At 36.4% G+C, this 14102-nt stretch overlaps 1 protein-coding gene across 2 annotated transcripts in view; it reads left to right on the forward strand.

Annotated features, from left to right (window-relative positions):
* The window catches only part of CNOT6L (CCR4-NOT transcription complex subunit 6 like), a 92030-nt gene that overhangs the window by 77017 nt on the left and 911 nt on the right, over positions 1-14102 (forward strand). For both annotated transcript variants that reach the window (XM_090266726.1, XM_090266725.1), the window contains exons 9-11: positions 7152-7303; positions 9777-10004; positions 12928-13130. In XM_090266726.1, the coding sequence (XP_090122852.1) occupies positions 7152-7303; positions 9777-10004; positions 12928-13130 (583 nt within the window). The remainder of the gene's footprint in view (positions 1-7151; positions 7304-9776; positions 10005-12927; positions 13131-14102) is intronic.

Below are 14102 nucleotides of genomic sequence, written 5' to 3' on the forward strand. Positions count from 1 at the left end.
ATTACTCAACATGCTTATTAATGGTGATGCTGGTGTAAGTAAGCCAACCGCACTGCCAGTTGTATAAAAGCATAGCACATACAGTTATGTACAGTACACAATACTTGATAATAAATGACTATATTACTAGTTTATGTATTTACTTTTTATCATTTTAGAGTGTACTTTTTGTACTTATAAAAAAAAGTTTGCTGTAAAACAGTACGCAGCAGCTTTATACATTTCTTGTTTACCATGTCTCTTGATCACTCATTTACTCTTGTTCTTCATTTAATCTTGTATCATTTTATGCAATATTATGCTGTATAGGCTTGTAGCCTAGAATCACAAGGCTCTATACCATTTAGGTTTGTGTGATGTTCTCATAACGATGAAGGTGCCTAACTGCATTTCTCAGAATATATCCCTGTCCCTAGGCACTGCATGACTGTATTGGTGAAGCTGAAATGACAAAACTCAGGAGTGTGACTTTTTCTCCTTTAGTGTTGCTAAGTGCCAAGGAAAGGAGTGTTATAATGAAATACGTACTCTGTTTAGGAAAACTGGTTTTATTTTTCTGAACTTTTTGAAATCAAAGACATTGACAAATGAATACCTCAAGAAGATTGGGAAGTTTTAAAAGTCAAAAGTTAGGAGTTACAATCACAAATTATACTCATGAGGAAGAAAGTTGGAGGGGTAGTTGGAGGCATCTAATAAACTGAATAACTGTTCGGGATTCATTTTAAAGGGATGCATTTTTTTGTTTTTTTGTTTTTTTGTTTTTTTTAAATGAAGAAAAGTCAATAACCAAGATCTTTGCCAAGAAAATTAAGAAAAAGCAAAGGTTTGATGAAAGTGGTAAGACAACAAGGAGGATATTTAAAATAACATTAGGCACTGTAAGGAAAGACGAATCGTTATAGGCATTATGGATTGTGTAATCATTAATTGAAGATTGAGAGCTATGCAACTTCTATTTTCCATTCATGATCTCCATTGAGAATTATCTTCAAGTGGAAAGGCTAAGGTCAGGTGAAGAAGAGACTGGCAAACCAAGAACATGAGATTGGTAATCCAAAGAGAGTCATTAAACTGCCTTAACTAGTTAAGTTTCCAAGTCAAGATAATTATATCTCATGGTACTAAACGATCTTGCAAAAGTATGATTAGGGAACTCTCATGGGTAATCTATTATAAATATTGGAATACAGGAGAAGTTCTAGGATATTGGAGATGAATGAACCATCACACTTTTCAAAAAGAATTTCCAGGCTTCAGTTTTCCTCATCTTTGTAATGGGAATAAATAGTAATGCTGCCTCTTGCAATTTGGGTTCTCTAGAAAGAAGACTGAGTTAATTTGGTGAAAAGGAATGGGGACAAAGGAGAATTAGGCATAGAGAATAAAGATGTGTTGCAGGCCTGACAACCTCCACTGGCCCCACCTATAGCTTTGGAGCTGGAATGGCCTGTGAAAATTAACCAAGGCAGGACCAAAATCCACAGACTTTTATCTTTGCTTATAATATATAGTTGGATGTGGGCCACTCCAAGAAGTACTTGGCCACTTGAGTGAGGCAGCACTCTGAAAATGGAGCAGTTCCTGAAGGAGTGAGCAATCTGAGCAGTATACCTCCATGTCCACGTTTTCCAAAGCTTGTGCAAATTTTAGGACTGATATGTATGAGGTACCTATCGCAGGTCTTGATACAAAATACACCCTCAACAAACAGGCAGTTTTATTATTTTTTTTTATTCTGTCCTATTGAGGATTTTTATTATTTCAGAAAAGACAGATATATGCATATAAGATTTATAAAAACCAAAAAGAAAGCAGGGATATTTAATCTTTGGGAGAAATGGAATAAAGTTTCATAGTGCTCTTATATCGGAATGGACAAACTAATCACTAGAAGCTCCTGAAATGATACTTAACAAAAATAGGTAAAGCCTGCTGCTCTTAGATTATTAAAGGACAAGAAAGAGGGAGGGATAAAATCATTTGAGAGTACAGAAAAATATTTATATGCAAAAATGTTCATAATGGTATTAATTATAATAGCTCAAGTCAGAAGTAACTTTAATGCCTAACACAGAATAGTTAAATTATCGTGAATCTGTATATTAAGTTATACAAAAATAGATTTTGAAGAATATTTAATTTTTTAGGAAAATTCCCTGGTAGAATGTTCATTTATAAGCCAAAATATAAACTTATAGAGTATTATCTTCAGTGTATAAAAATATTTGGAGAGAACTCTGGGTGAATAAAATTATTGACTTGTTATTGGGGATGTTGGGTTGTAGGTGCCTTTGAATTCTTTTTATATTTTTCCACATTCCCAAAATCTTTATAATAAACATATATAGCAAAATAAAATTATTTTTCCACTTCTTTGTTTTTAGCATCTATAAATGCAGGGCTGAAGAGTCTCCATTTAAGAGTATAAAAAAAAGTTTTAGATCTGTATTAGTTCTTATAATTAATATGACTGTCCCCAAGTCTTTATTAATAAAAGTACAGTCCAAAAAAAGAAGGTAGTAGTTCATTTATGCCCAATTCTAGGTAGTGTGTTTTTGGGTAGACTCGAGTTGTTCAAATGAACCATTGTCTTACACCATATATCATATAAGCAATTCATCATTTATTTTCTAGAAAAGACTTGGGAGGTATATGTAAAGTAAAATTGACCATAGGGGTTTGAGTTATGCAGATCCAATTATAAATAGATATTTTTCCATAAATGTACATTAGGCCCTCCATATCCCAGGGTTGCATCGTGGGTTTAATTAGTGTTTTCAAGCAGTGCTAACACAGTGTTTTGATTCATGGTTGGAATGTGCATTTGCAGAGGGCCGGCTGTATTCATTGTTCTACACCCTTTTATGTAAGGGACTTGAACATCCATGGATGTCCTGGAACCAATTCCTTGCAGATACTGAGGGACAACTAAAGTTTTTAGGGAGTCAAAAGTTATACCTGGGACTTCTAGGTTCCAGTCAAGATGGAGGTGTAGTAGACATGCTGCGTCTCCATCCCAACTAAGAAGAAATTTACAACCACTTCAAAACTGAAAAAACAAAAAAACAAAACACACCCAGCAAATTGAAACTACAGGGAAGTCCAGCAAAGAAATAAGGAAGAAATTTCAGCCAGAAAGGTAAGGGGGCAGAGCAGCAGCTCCAGGAGTGGTGCTTGGTGACAGCAGCAGGCAGCATGGCTGGTAGCGTGGCTTAGCGGTACGGTTAGCGGCTGTGAGAGCAGCACTTGGCAGCAACAGAAGGCAGCACGGCTGGCGGTGTGACTCGGGGCATGATTGGGCACATGGTAGCAGCGTGGCTAGCGGCACAGGGACTAAAGTTACACGGAAAAGCGCAACCAGATCAGACCATGCAGCTCATGGTTCCAGCGCGGGGGGAAATAGAGCTGCATTGCTCCTGACTGTGAAAACCAGTAGGGGTTGTGGCAGAGGAAGAAACTACAGATCCCTCAATGGAGGCAGCTTGTTTAGTGCAGGAAGGGGGAGAAGTGCTTGGAAAGGGGCAAGTGCTGAGCAAGCAGCATTGTTCCCTCTCAGACTCCTCCCCACATACAGTGCCACAATAGTGAAACGGGTCACCAGCACTGAGGAGTACCTAAGGCTCTGCCCCTTTCCAACATAGCAGGTGCAACAGCTTTACTTTCAACACAGAAGCAAACAGAAAGCTGTCAAGATGAGGAGACAGAAAAGTACAGCCCCAAAGCGGGGGCAGATCAAGGTTCCAATTACAGAACTAAGCGATGAGGAGACAGAGAGCCTAACAGACACAGAGTTCAAAGTTCTGGTGATAAAGATGCTCACAGACTTGACGGAAAATATTAAACAGAAGGAATGAAGGCTATCCTAAGTGAAATGAAGAAAAATCCACATGAAACTAAAGGTGAAGGAAAGGAAACCAGAGCTCAAATCAATGAATTGGAATATAAGGAAGAAATAAATAATCAACAAGTACAGAAGGAAGAAACAATTTTAAAAAATGAGAGGCTTAGAAACCTCTGGGACAACTTTAAACATAACAACATCTGAATCATAGGGGTGCCAAAAGGAGAAGAGGAAGAGCAAAAATTGAAAAATTATGTGAAAAAATAATGAAAGGAAACATCCCTAATTTGGGGAAGGAAATGGACATACAAGTCCAGGAAGCAAAGAGTCCCAAACAAACAACTCAGGGAGGACCACACCAAAAAATATCATAATCAAAATGCCAAAGGTTAAGGGTAAAGAGAGAATCTTAAAAGCAGCAAGAGAAAAGAAGGAAATTACCTACAAAGGGGTGCCTATAAGACTGTCAGATGATTTCCCAAAAGAAATTTCGCAGACAATAAGGGATTGGCAGGAAATATTCAAAATGATGAGAGGCAAGGACCTACAACCAAGATTACTCTATCCAGTAAAGCTATCACTTAGAGTGGAAGGACAGAGAAAATGCTTCCCAGACAAGGTAAAGCTGAAGGAGTTCATCATCACCAAGCCATTATTATATAAAATGTTAAAGGGACTTATTTAAGAAAAAAAAAGATCAAAACTATGAACATTAAAATGATGACAAATGCTAAAAAATAAAAAACTAAGCAGACAACCAGAGTGGGAACAGAATCATAGGTAGGGGGAGCATGTGGAGGGATGTCAGCTGGGAGAGGGAAGGAAATGGTGCAGGAATTAAGAAGCATAGTAGGAGGGTACAAAATAGGGGGATGTAGAGAGGAGCTTATACGTATGACCCATGGACATGGACTGAGGTGGGTGGGACTTCTGGGGGGAGGAGGGTGTTGGGTGGAAGGGAGCAAGGGGAAGATATTGGGACAACTAACAGCATAATCAATAAAACATATAAAAATTTTTTAAAGTTATACATGGATTTTCAGCTGTGCTGGGTGTTGATGCCTCTAACCTCCATTTTGTTCAAGGGTCACCTATAATGTCAGGTGGAAGAGAAATTAGATTTATTTTACATTCCTTTAAAGAAAAGATCTAGATCTAGGTGTAATGGAAGAAATATACAGGAAAACAATATTTCTGATAATTGGATAACACCCTGCCCCCTCACCTCATGCCAGATTTTGGTTGAAGTAAAGTAAAATAAAACACTTTAGTAATAAAAATACTGCCATTAGAAGGATTTTCAGACTTTCCCACAGAACCCTGGGTTCCTTTTAAATCTTAAGATTTTTGTAAATATATATGAGATTTTAAAAATCAATTACAAATAATTGAACTGTAATTTAAAAATAACAGGATCACTCGCATGTTTTAAATCCAAATTTTAACACTTTGGAAATCAGTAACATGTTTCTATTGTACTGCTTAGTTGACTTGTTTTGGTATAGACCTCTGAATTGAGTTTTTGCCTGCTTGCTTGTTTTTTTTGTAGTTCAAAGCCAGTTATTTACTACTTGTATCTGCGTGTCTATCTGAATCAAGATTTTTATTAATACCATGTAACCAAAACAAAATACATAAATAAATTGACTACTGAGACTGACTGTAATTATCATCATATGCTCTGATCTCATATTTTTATAATCAAAACAGATTTATTGTTTTTAGTGATTGATTTACTTAAACATGGTACTGCTTTGATCTATTTTATATATGAGAATCATACCAGAAATTGTTTGAAAAAGGTATTCCACTGTTTAAAGACATTTGAAAAAGTCTTTACCTACAGAACCTATAAATTTGCCTACTTCCCTTTATTTCTGTTGCCTTAGTTGAAGCCACCATCAACTGTCACCCAAACCTCAGGAACTTCCTAATTGTTCTCACAATTATCACTCTGGGTTCCTGTAATCCACAAAGCAGCTGGAGTGATCTTTAAAAATATAAATCCAGTATCATGTCCTTGCTTAGAACCTTGTTCCTCATCCACTCGTCTTTTTCCAACCTGTAAACACTCAAACTCTTGCTGGCTCAGGGCCTTTTGCATCTTCCTCTGTCTAGAATGTTTTTAATCCCATTCTTCACCCAGGTAACTCCTCATCCTTCCTGTTTCTTTTCTAACGTCACCCCTTTAGAGGGTAGAAAATACCCTTTAATCACTCTAGGTTAGAATTAGGCACATGACCCAACCTTCTGTTCTTCTGAGAGCATCTGAAACATTCAGAACTGAAGCAGGGAGAATGAGTATTGTTTCATCTAGCACAGTGTCCTGTGGCATAGTAAGATTTTAGTCAATATTTTTGAAGGGATGTTTGCATGTTTCTATTTCAAAGGTAGAAAGAAGATATAATAGTGGCCTGTTATAAGAACAAAAAGGTCTTCTTGCCACTTGACATCTAGAGAAAAGTAAACAGTATATTTAATAGGTTTTGGTCATTTGTAAATATTTCACAAACTTAAAGTAGGCTGAATGCGGTTAAATAAGCTTGACCAAGGTCATATTGCTGTTAAATGTCAGTGCTAGACCGAGGTCTGTTAAGCCCTACAATACTACAATACTTAACTTGACACTAAAGAAAGAAAATACTGTTAGTGCAGAAGCTATAATCACAGGGAGAGCCATTCTTCATCTTATAGACTCTTGTTTCTTTGAATGCTTGCATACATCTAATTCCAGCTTTTTAGTAAATGACGGGGGAAAATTGGCTTCTCCTTAGCTGAGGTAAGGATGTACCCCTGCATTTTCTTAATAAATCACTTGTAGTTGTGAGAATAAAACTGCAAACAGACTAGGTAGATTTTATTCTCTTCTTTCTCATTAACTGGCTGACTCAGTTAAGGTTTTGTTCACCTTTAAATACCAGAAATTCCAACAGTAGCTTAAGGAATGGGAGAGGAGTAATTTTCTCACGCAAGAAGTTCAGAAATGACAGTTTCAGAACTGGTTCAGCTGCTTCCGCATCCATAGTGGTTTGGCTTTTGCCCTCCTACTTCTCACCACGTGGACAAAAGTTTAAAAAGGCAAAGGGGGTTTATGCTATCATTACTAGGTGTTGCTTCCAAGAAAGGTTTTACAGCAATCAGACTTCTTACATCTCATAGGCCAGAACTATATCACATGGCCCTTTCAGACTAGAAAAATGTTTAGGAGACAGTGAGTAGTGTCTGTATCTTGTGCTCCCTTCATTTAATGTCTTTTACCATAGTCTAAGTACCTAATATCATGATAATAATGCATTGTACCTTGTAGATTTACATTGGTGCAGAAGCATACAGTGGAATTTAACCAAGTGGCAATGGCTAATTCAGACGGATCCGAAGCTATGCTGAACAGAGTGATGACAAAGGATAATATTGGTGTTGCTGTGGTATTAGAGGTCCACAAAGAACTATTTGGAGCAGGTGAGTGCAGTTTAAAATATTTGTACTAAAAATAAACACCATCCCAAGTTTTGCCATCTCAAACAAGTACAGAGGATCTTGCTGTTATTTATTGCAGTTATTTTCTTGTGTTTTGTGGAAAGTTGATAGAGATTGGCAGGAAAATAGCACTAGTCGTGTAAGGCATCATATATTTCTTGGGCTAATACCAGGTAATCTGTAAAAAAGGAAAGTCTTAGTATGCCATTAATTCCAAAAGGTTATTTGAAATAGGAAATGTTTTAGTTAGGCTGAATTTGGAAGTTTTGATGAGTTGCCTCTCTTCTTAGCCATATTTTTAGCTTCTTGAAAGTGAAAGCTTTTGTCTTTAAGTACTTGGTACATTTTCTCTAATTTCTTTGTTATACCTCAGTCATTTATCAGGGTAAGAGCCAGATCTTTTATATATCTGCTACTTTTCTTTTATATTTTGGATTTTTTTTATAGCTTCCATCAAAGTCAGAAACTCATTATGTACTTTGCATATCCAGCCCTTTTTTCCCCCTTTCTACTGCCTGCCTTTGAGCATTTTGTTGTTTATTTAACTGTATTTTAAGCAAGTGTAAGGAGAAGCTATAAGAACACATCAGGGCTTTTATTTATAATATTTCTGTAGTTGCTAGCTGTAGAAGAAAATATTTTTGCCTTGAATATTTACTTGTCTTATACAGTGCATGCACATCTGTCAGACCTCCTTTTGTCACCATTATTCAATTTATCCATCATCAAAGACAGTCTTTGATATTTTAAATTTTCTTCTTTTTTAGTCTCTCCATTTTTACCTACTTCTATGTCCTTTCCAGTCTCATTCTTCTCAAAAGTTTGGCACATTTTTGGGGGTGTGTGTGTGAAAATTAAATTTCTTTTGGAGTTTTACTCTTTTAATTTGCAGAAGAGTAACTATAAATTATACTGTGGACATTTTCACATACTGGACTATGTCACTCTTGTACTCCTAGAAGAAGAGTTTAATATTATAGAAGGATTTTCATGACTCCTTTGAAGGGGCAAGTTTTTAATATTTAATACAGTGAATAGTTATTTAATCAACAGCCAAAAGTGACATTGTAAAACGTACAGAAAAAGAAGAGAGCTTAGAGGATTTTGGCTGCAGATTTTTATCCTCTGATCAAATTGCTTTTAAAATGACTGTTTCTGTCACATATGACAGTTACATCAGTTACTTATTTACACAACATCAACTAGCTTGGTAAGACAGAACAGAACTTTACAAAAATAGTAGACTTAGAAAATTAGGTATTTTCTGCAGAATTTATTTTTTCAATATAAAAATTTCTGAGACACTTCTTTAGGAATTTCAAAAGAAAAATTAATTTTGTATGTTCACTAATTTTCCAACAGTACAAAAGTGTATAAATAAAAAGAGGACCTCTTATTCATCTTCTATAGGAGTAGTTCTTATTCATTTCTTTATACATTACTAACACATAGGTTATATGTACATAGTTTTATTTAAATGGCATCATAGCATGCATATTGAGCTTTATGCCTTACATGTTAGCTAAGCTTAATTTTCAGAATTTTTAATGTAATTATCCTGTCTGCCATTTTGAAAGTACTATGTTAATATTTGTTATGACAAAATTAAATAAAATAATGTTAAAGAAAAAAAAACATTTGAGATTTTCTACTTGAATATTTTATTGTCCAAATGTACGTAACCATCAAAAAGTAACTGGCTCAAGACCACACAAAATAATTAGTAACAAAGCAAGGTATAAAACTCAAATTTCTGGTGTTTGAGAGCACACTCTTGCATACATTTTCATTTTTTAAATTACCTTATTTGGGTGTATGGTATGAATTTGTTTTTACTAGGAATCTATCACTGATGTGCTCAGAAAGTACAAGGTGAAGGAGTATTGGGCAGCAGGAGGAATATAAAGTTTAGGTAACTCAAATAACTGAGAACCTCCCTCACTAGGTTATATTGTTATTCAAATGACAGAGATATTTAAAGTGCTTGTTTACACTAAGAAGGCAGCAAATCAAGGTGTTTTAATCAAATATTGATTACATCATGGTATAATTCCTAACTTGGGTATATAGAGCAGGAGTCAGCAAACTTTGTAAAACTCCAGATAGTTAGTATTTTAGGCCCTGGGGGCCACATATGGTCTCTAGTGCAGTCTTTTAAACATTTTTGTTGAACTCTTAAAAATATAAACCCAGCCTTTCCTCATATTGGCTACACAAAAACAGCAGTGGGCCAAATTTAACCCGTGGGCTGCAGTTTGCCGACCAAAATCTAGAGAATTCCTATGTTGGGATTACCAGAATCTCAGCACTTCAGCTTCTAAGAACTGCTATATGAGATAAAGTGGAAGATATAAATTAATAGAAAATAAAAAGAAGTGGCTATGGGTTTGGGGAGAAAATCTTTTTGATGCATAAAGCATAACTTTATCGTCCTCTTCCTAATGTTTCAATTTAGGTATGAAGCCTATTCATGCTGCAGACAAACAGCTGCTTATAGTGGCAAATGCCCACATGCATTGGGACCCAGAGTATTCTGATGTGAAACTCATCCAGACCATGATGTTTGTCTCAGAGGTTAAAAACATTCTGGAGAAAGCCTCTAGTAGGCCTGGCAGCCCAACTGCAGATCCTAATTCCATCCCGCTGGTGCTATGTGCAGATCTTAACTCATTGCCAGATTCAGGTATTGATAATATCATTTCCTCATTGTTTTCAGTTTTGCTTTTACTTCGAGTTGAAAGGCCTGCTGGCTCTTAACTTTTGAGTAGGGAATTTCTCTTCTAAATTAGGTAGTGTAGTAGTAAGAATCCTTGGGAATGGGACATGGTGTAATTGAAGAGAGTTAAGTAAAGAAACTATTTCCAAAGGTGTGTGCAGGGTTAAGGGAAATGAAACAATGTATGATGCATTACTTTGCCACTAAGGGAGTTAGGGACCCTTTACTATCCCTCTACCTGAGGAAAAAGTGGCAGGAACTGTTAACAGAACTTGGAAAAAATACTTATAAGAAGAGGGCCACATAGTATGGGCTATGGCTTTGAATTAAGTGATGTGGTCAATTCCTGGCAAACCAACGAAAGGAGTCGATGGATTGTGTATCCCTGTCTCACTCTGTTCCTGTCCTCTGCTCTCATACCACTGCCTCCCATTGATTATATCTACTGAAGCTGAGGGGTGGGTGGGGTGTGTAGGTGATGCAGTTGAGGTACAGAGTATAGTGGAGATGGATGATCTGAAGAGGCAACCAGAAAATATTCAGCACAAGTAGCAATCTAGCTTAATAACACTGGCAATTTTTAAGTGAATTAATTAACTGATATTTGAATACTGTTTAATATATACAGAAACATGATAAGAATTCTTTTAGGATATCACTCAACAGTAAATATAAAATAACTCAAATGCCTATACTTGGACTATTTACCAAGTCACAAATTTAGAAAAACATCTTTACTTTTTCTACTTAGCAAATAAAAGCTTAGTTCATCCTTTCACAAATGTTTGTTTTGATGCCATAGCCATGTTGGCATCTTAACCACATTCTCCTTTCCTAATTTTTTAAAAACTACATTTGCTCTCAAGTACAAATTTTCCCCATCTTATTTGATTTGTTTAAGCCAATGAACTCTTATTTGGCAGCATGGCATAGTGAGCTGACTCTGGATCCAAACTGTCAGGATTGGATCCTGGTTCTACCACTTATGAGCTCTGCAGTCAGACTTAGTTCCTCAATTTATATTAAGGGAATAATTATTTTATATACCTGATGAGTTGTTCGTGAGGTTTAAGTGTGAAAGCTCTTAGACCAGTGCCTGGCATGTAGTAAATGATAGATAAATGGTAGATCCTTTTAAGTTATCACAATATGGATAATATTCTCATCACTTATTATATGTTGCTGTCATTTCTGATCACAAATAAAGAGATGGCTAACATTGTTCACTAATCATCATGAGAAGGGTTATATTTTTTTCATGTTTACTTATTCAGTGGAAACAGAATGCTTTTCGTTTTTTTAATCCTCACTGGACGATATGGTTATTCATTTTTAGAGAAATAGAGAAACATTGATGTGAGAGAGAAACATTGATTGGTTGCCTCCTGTACATTCCCTGACCAGCTATTGAACCTGCGACCTAGGATGTATGCTGATCAGGAATCGATCCCGCAACCTTTTGTTGTATAGGATGATGCGCCAACCAACCGAGCCACCTGGCCAGCAGTGCAGCAGTGTATTTTTTTAAATGCTTCTACTCTTTGACTTCTTAGGCACACTTAACTATTTTTGTCCTTTATAATTGCAGACTGAAAAAATCACTGTAGCTCAAAATAAAGAATGATATTGCATAGCTGAAGTTAGACATTGAACTGTTAAATATGCAAAACCTATTTTCGTTATAAATGACTTTTTATTTTTCTAATTATTTATGCTATATTTTATATATTCCTAAAGTTGTTGACTGACTGAATAGGAAGGTGAAATATTAACAAGATGGTGGTTTGGGATAATATTCTAAAAGCATTTAGGGTCAAGCCCTGACCGGTGTGGCTCAGTTGGTTGGATGTCAGCCCACAAAGCAAGTTTGATTCTTGGTTAGGGAATGTGTCTGGGTTGTGGGTTGGGTCCCCAGTCAGGTTACATAGGAAAGGCAGCCAATCAATGTTTCTTTCTCACATTAGTGTTTCTCTCCTTCTCTTTCTTCCTCCCTCCCCCTCTTTCTAAAAATAAAAAAATAAAATCTTTAAAACAAAAAAACATGTAGGGTCAAGACCTTCCTGGTGAATGCCATCCTAGGCCCTGGGAATTGTTTTTAGCCTGAAGAACCATTAAGAAAACTGAGGATATCTCTAGGTGATACTGATACTTTGCTCTGAAATAGGCAAAATACCCTTCAGTTTGAATCAACCATATGAAATTGATGAAACTGGATTTTTTTTAACAACAGCAAAAAGGCACTTTCATGTTGGTTAACTAAATAAAAAGCACTCTGAACCAGGTGCATCTACCTGGCAAAGGATTTTGTCCATGAAATTTTGTGTAAAGTCTAAATGCTAAACGGTAGTGTTTCTTTCTTTCTTTTTTTTTTTTTTTAATGTTTTTTATTGATTATATTGTTACAACAGTTCCAATTTTCTCCCCCTTGTTCCCCTCCACCCAGCACCCCCCTCCCCCAGCAATCCCCCCCAAGTCCATACCCCTGGTTCGTAAAAATTAACTATCCCCCCCCTCTCAAATATTAGGACCCTTTGTAATCTTGTAAAGGACAATGGGCGAAGGTCTCAAGCTCCTCTAGCTGCTTCAAGCTGGACATGGTCGTCGTCCTACCTACCCTTGGGTCCAGAAAACCCTAATAAGAGTGGGGGTGTGGAGGGGAGGGTGGCCTTCCCACATGGGGAAGGATCGTGCAGACTCCAGGTCAGTTGGCTATCTCCGGTCAACGGCGTGCTTGGTTTAACAGGCTGGTGTCCTTGTTGTGTTCTGGGGGCAACAGATTTGGCGAAAATGGTTAAAAGACATCATTCAATCCATAACTACTAGAGGACAAAAGGCAGGGATTAATTTTTCAATGTTCCATATTGTGTTTCTTTCTTTTTTATCCTACTAGGTGTTGTGGAATATTTAAGCAATGGAGGAGTAGCTGACAACCATAAAGACTTCAAGGAACTAAGGTACAATGAGTGTCTTATGAACTTCAGCTGCAATGGAAAGAATGGAAGCTCAGAAGGGAGAATCACACATGGCTTCCAACTGAAGAGCGCCTATGAAAATAACTTGATGCCTTACACCAATTACACCTTTGATTTCAAAGTGAGTGGTTGCTCTGGGCTGCTGTAGAAATTATTTTAAATATAAATGTGACAAGAAAGGTTTATATTATTTATGCTTAATTGCATAATCTTCAGGAATTTTTTGGGTCTCAGAATGTCTTGGTTAAATATGCACCTAAATGTAAGGAGTTTATTAGGTTTTGTGATTGTTATTGTTGACTCAGGCATGTACTCTGACTGGGAAGCAAACCAGTGACCCTTTGGTTCACAGGCTGACGCTCAACCCACTGAGCCACACTAGCGAGGGTGTCAGTCTGTCTTGATGTGGGTAGGAAGAAAATTTGACTTCACTCTTGCATACACAGTCTGGGGCTGTAAAAGCACAGTAGTTTTGAAACTTACTGATCAAACTCTGTCTGATAATATATGTGGTCCCTGCTGAATATTTTTTGCTAAGGTATTGTTATGCAGCAAGGAATCCAGAATTTAGAGTATACCAGGATTGTGAAAATGAGTATCCTAAACTATAGAATGGATTAGAACAATGAACTATATACAGTATTTTGTATGTATGAAACAAATACAGGAAGGCTGAACTAGGATTAGCAAGTCTGAAAACATGTTTTACCATGACTTCTTTCGGATGTATTTGGATATTTTGATGCACAAACAATTAAAAATATTTCCAATGATCATTAAAGAAACTAATTTGAGTCATGTTTTTATTAATCATGTATTTACATAAATATCCTTATTTTCTACTTATTGTAACTATTAAGAGTCAGTGGGATTTCCATAATGCTTATACTGATATATTAGATTTCACTAACCCAAGCCAGAAAATTCTAAAGATGCCTAGACATAATTTGGTATCCTTCGCTTGTCAGTTTGCTTGTCATTTACACATAAGTGCAAGACTTTGTGATTTCAAATATAGGGCACTGTTTCCCTACTGAGTCCCCTTTATTTCCTATAATACCCACTGAAGACTTGTGCCTTATTTTACCTATTG

This window comes from Furipterus horrens, unplaced genomic scaffold (genome assembly GCF_987537825.1).
Source record: "Furipterus horrens unplaced genomic scaffold, mFurHor1.1.pri manual_scaffold_2, whole genome shotgun sequence".
NCBI lineage: Eukaryota > Metazoa > Chordata > Mammalia > Chiroptera > Furipteridae > Furipterus > Furipterus horrens.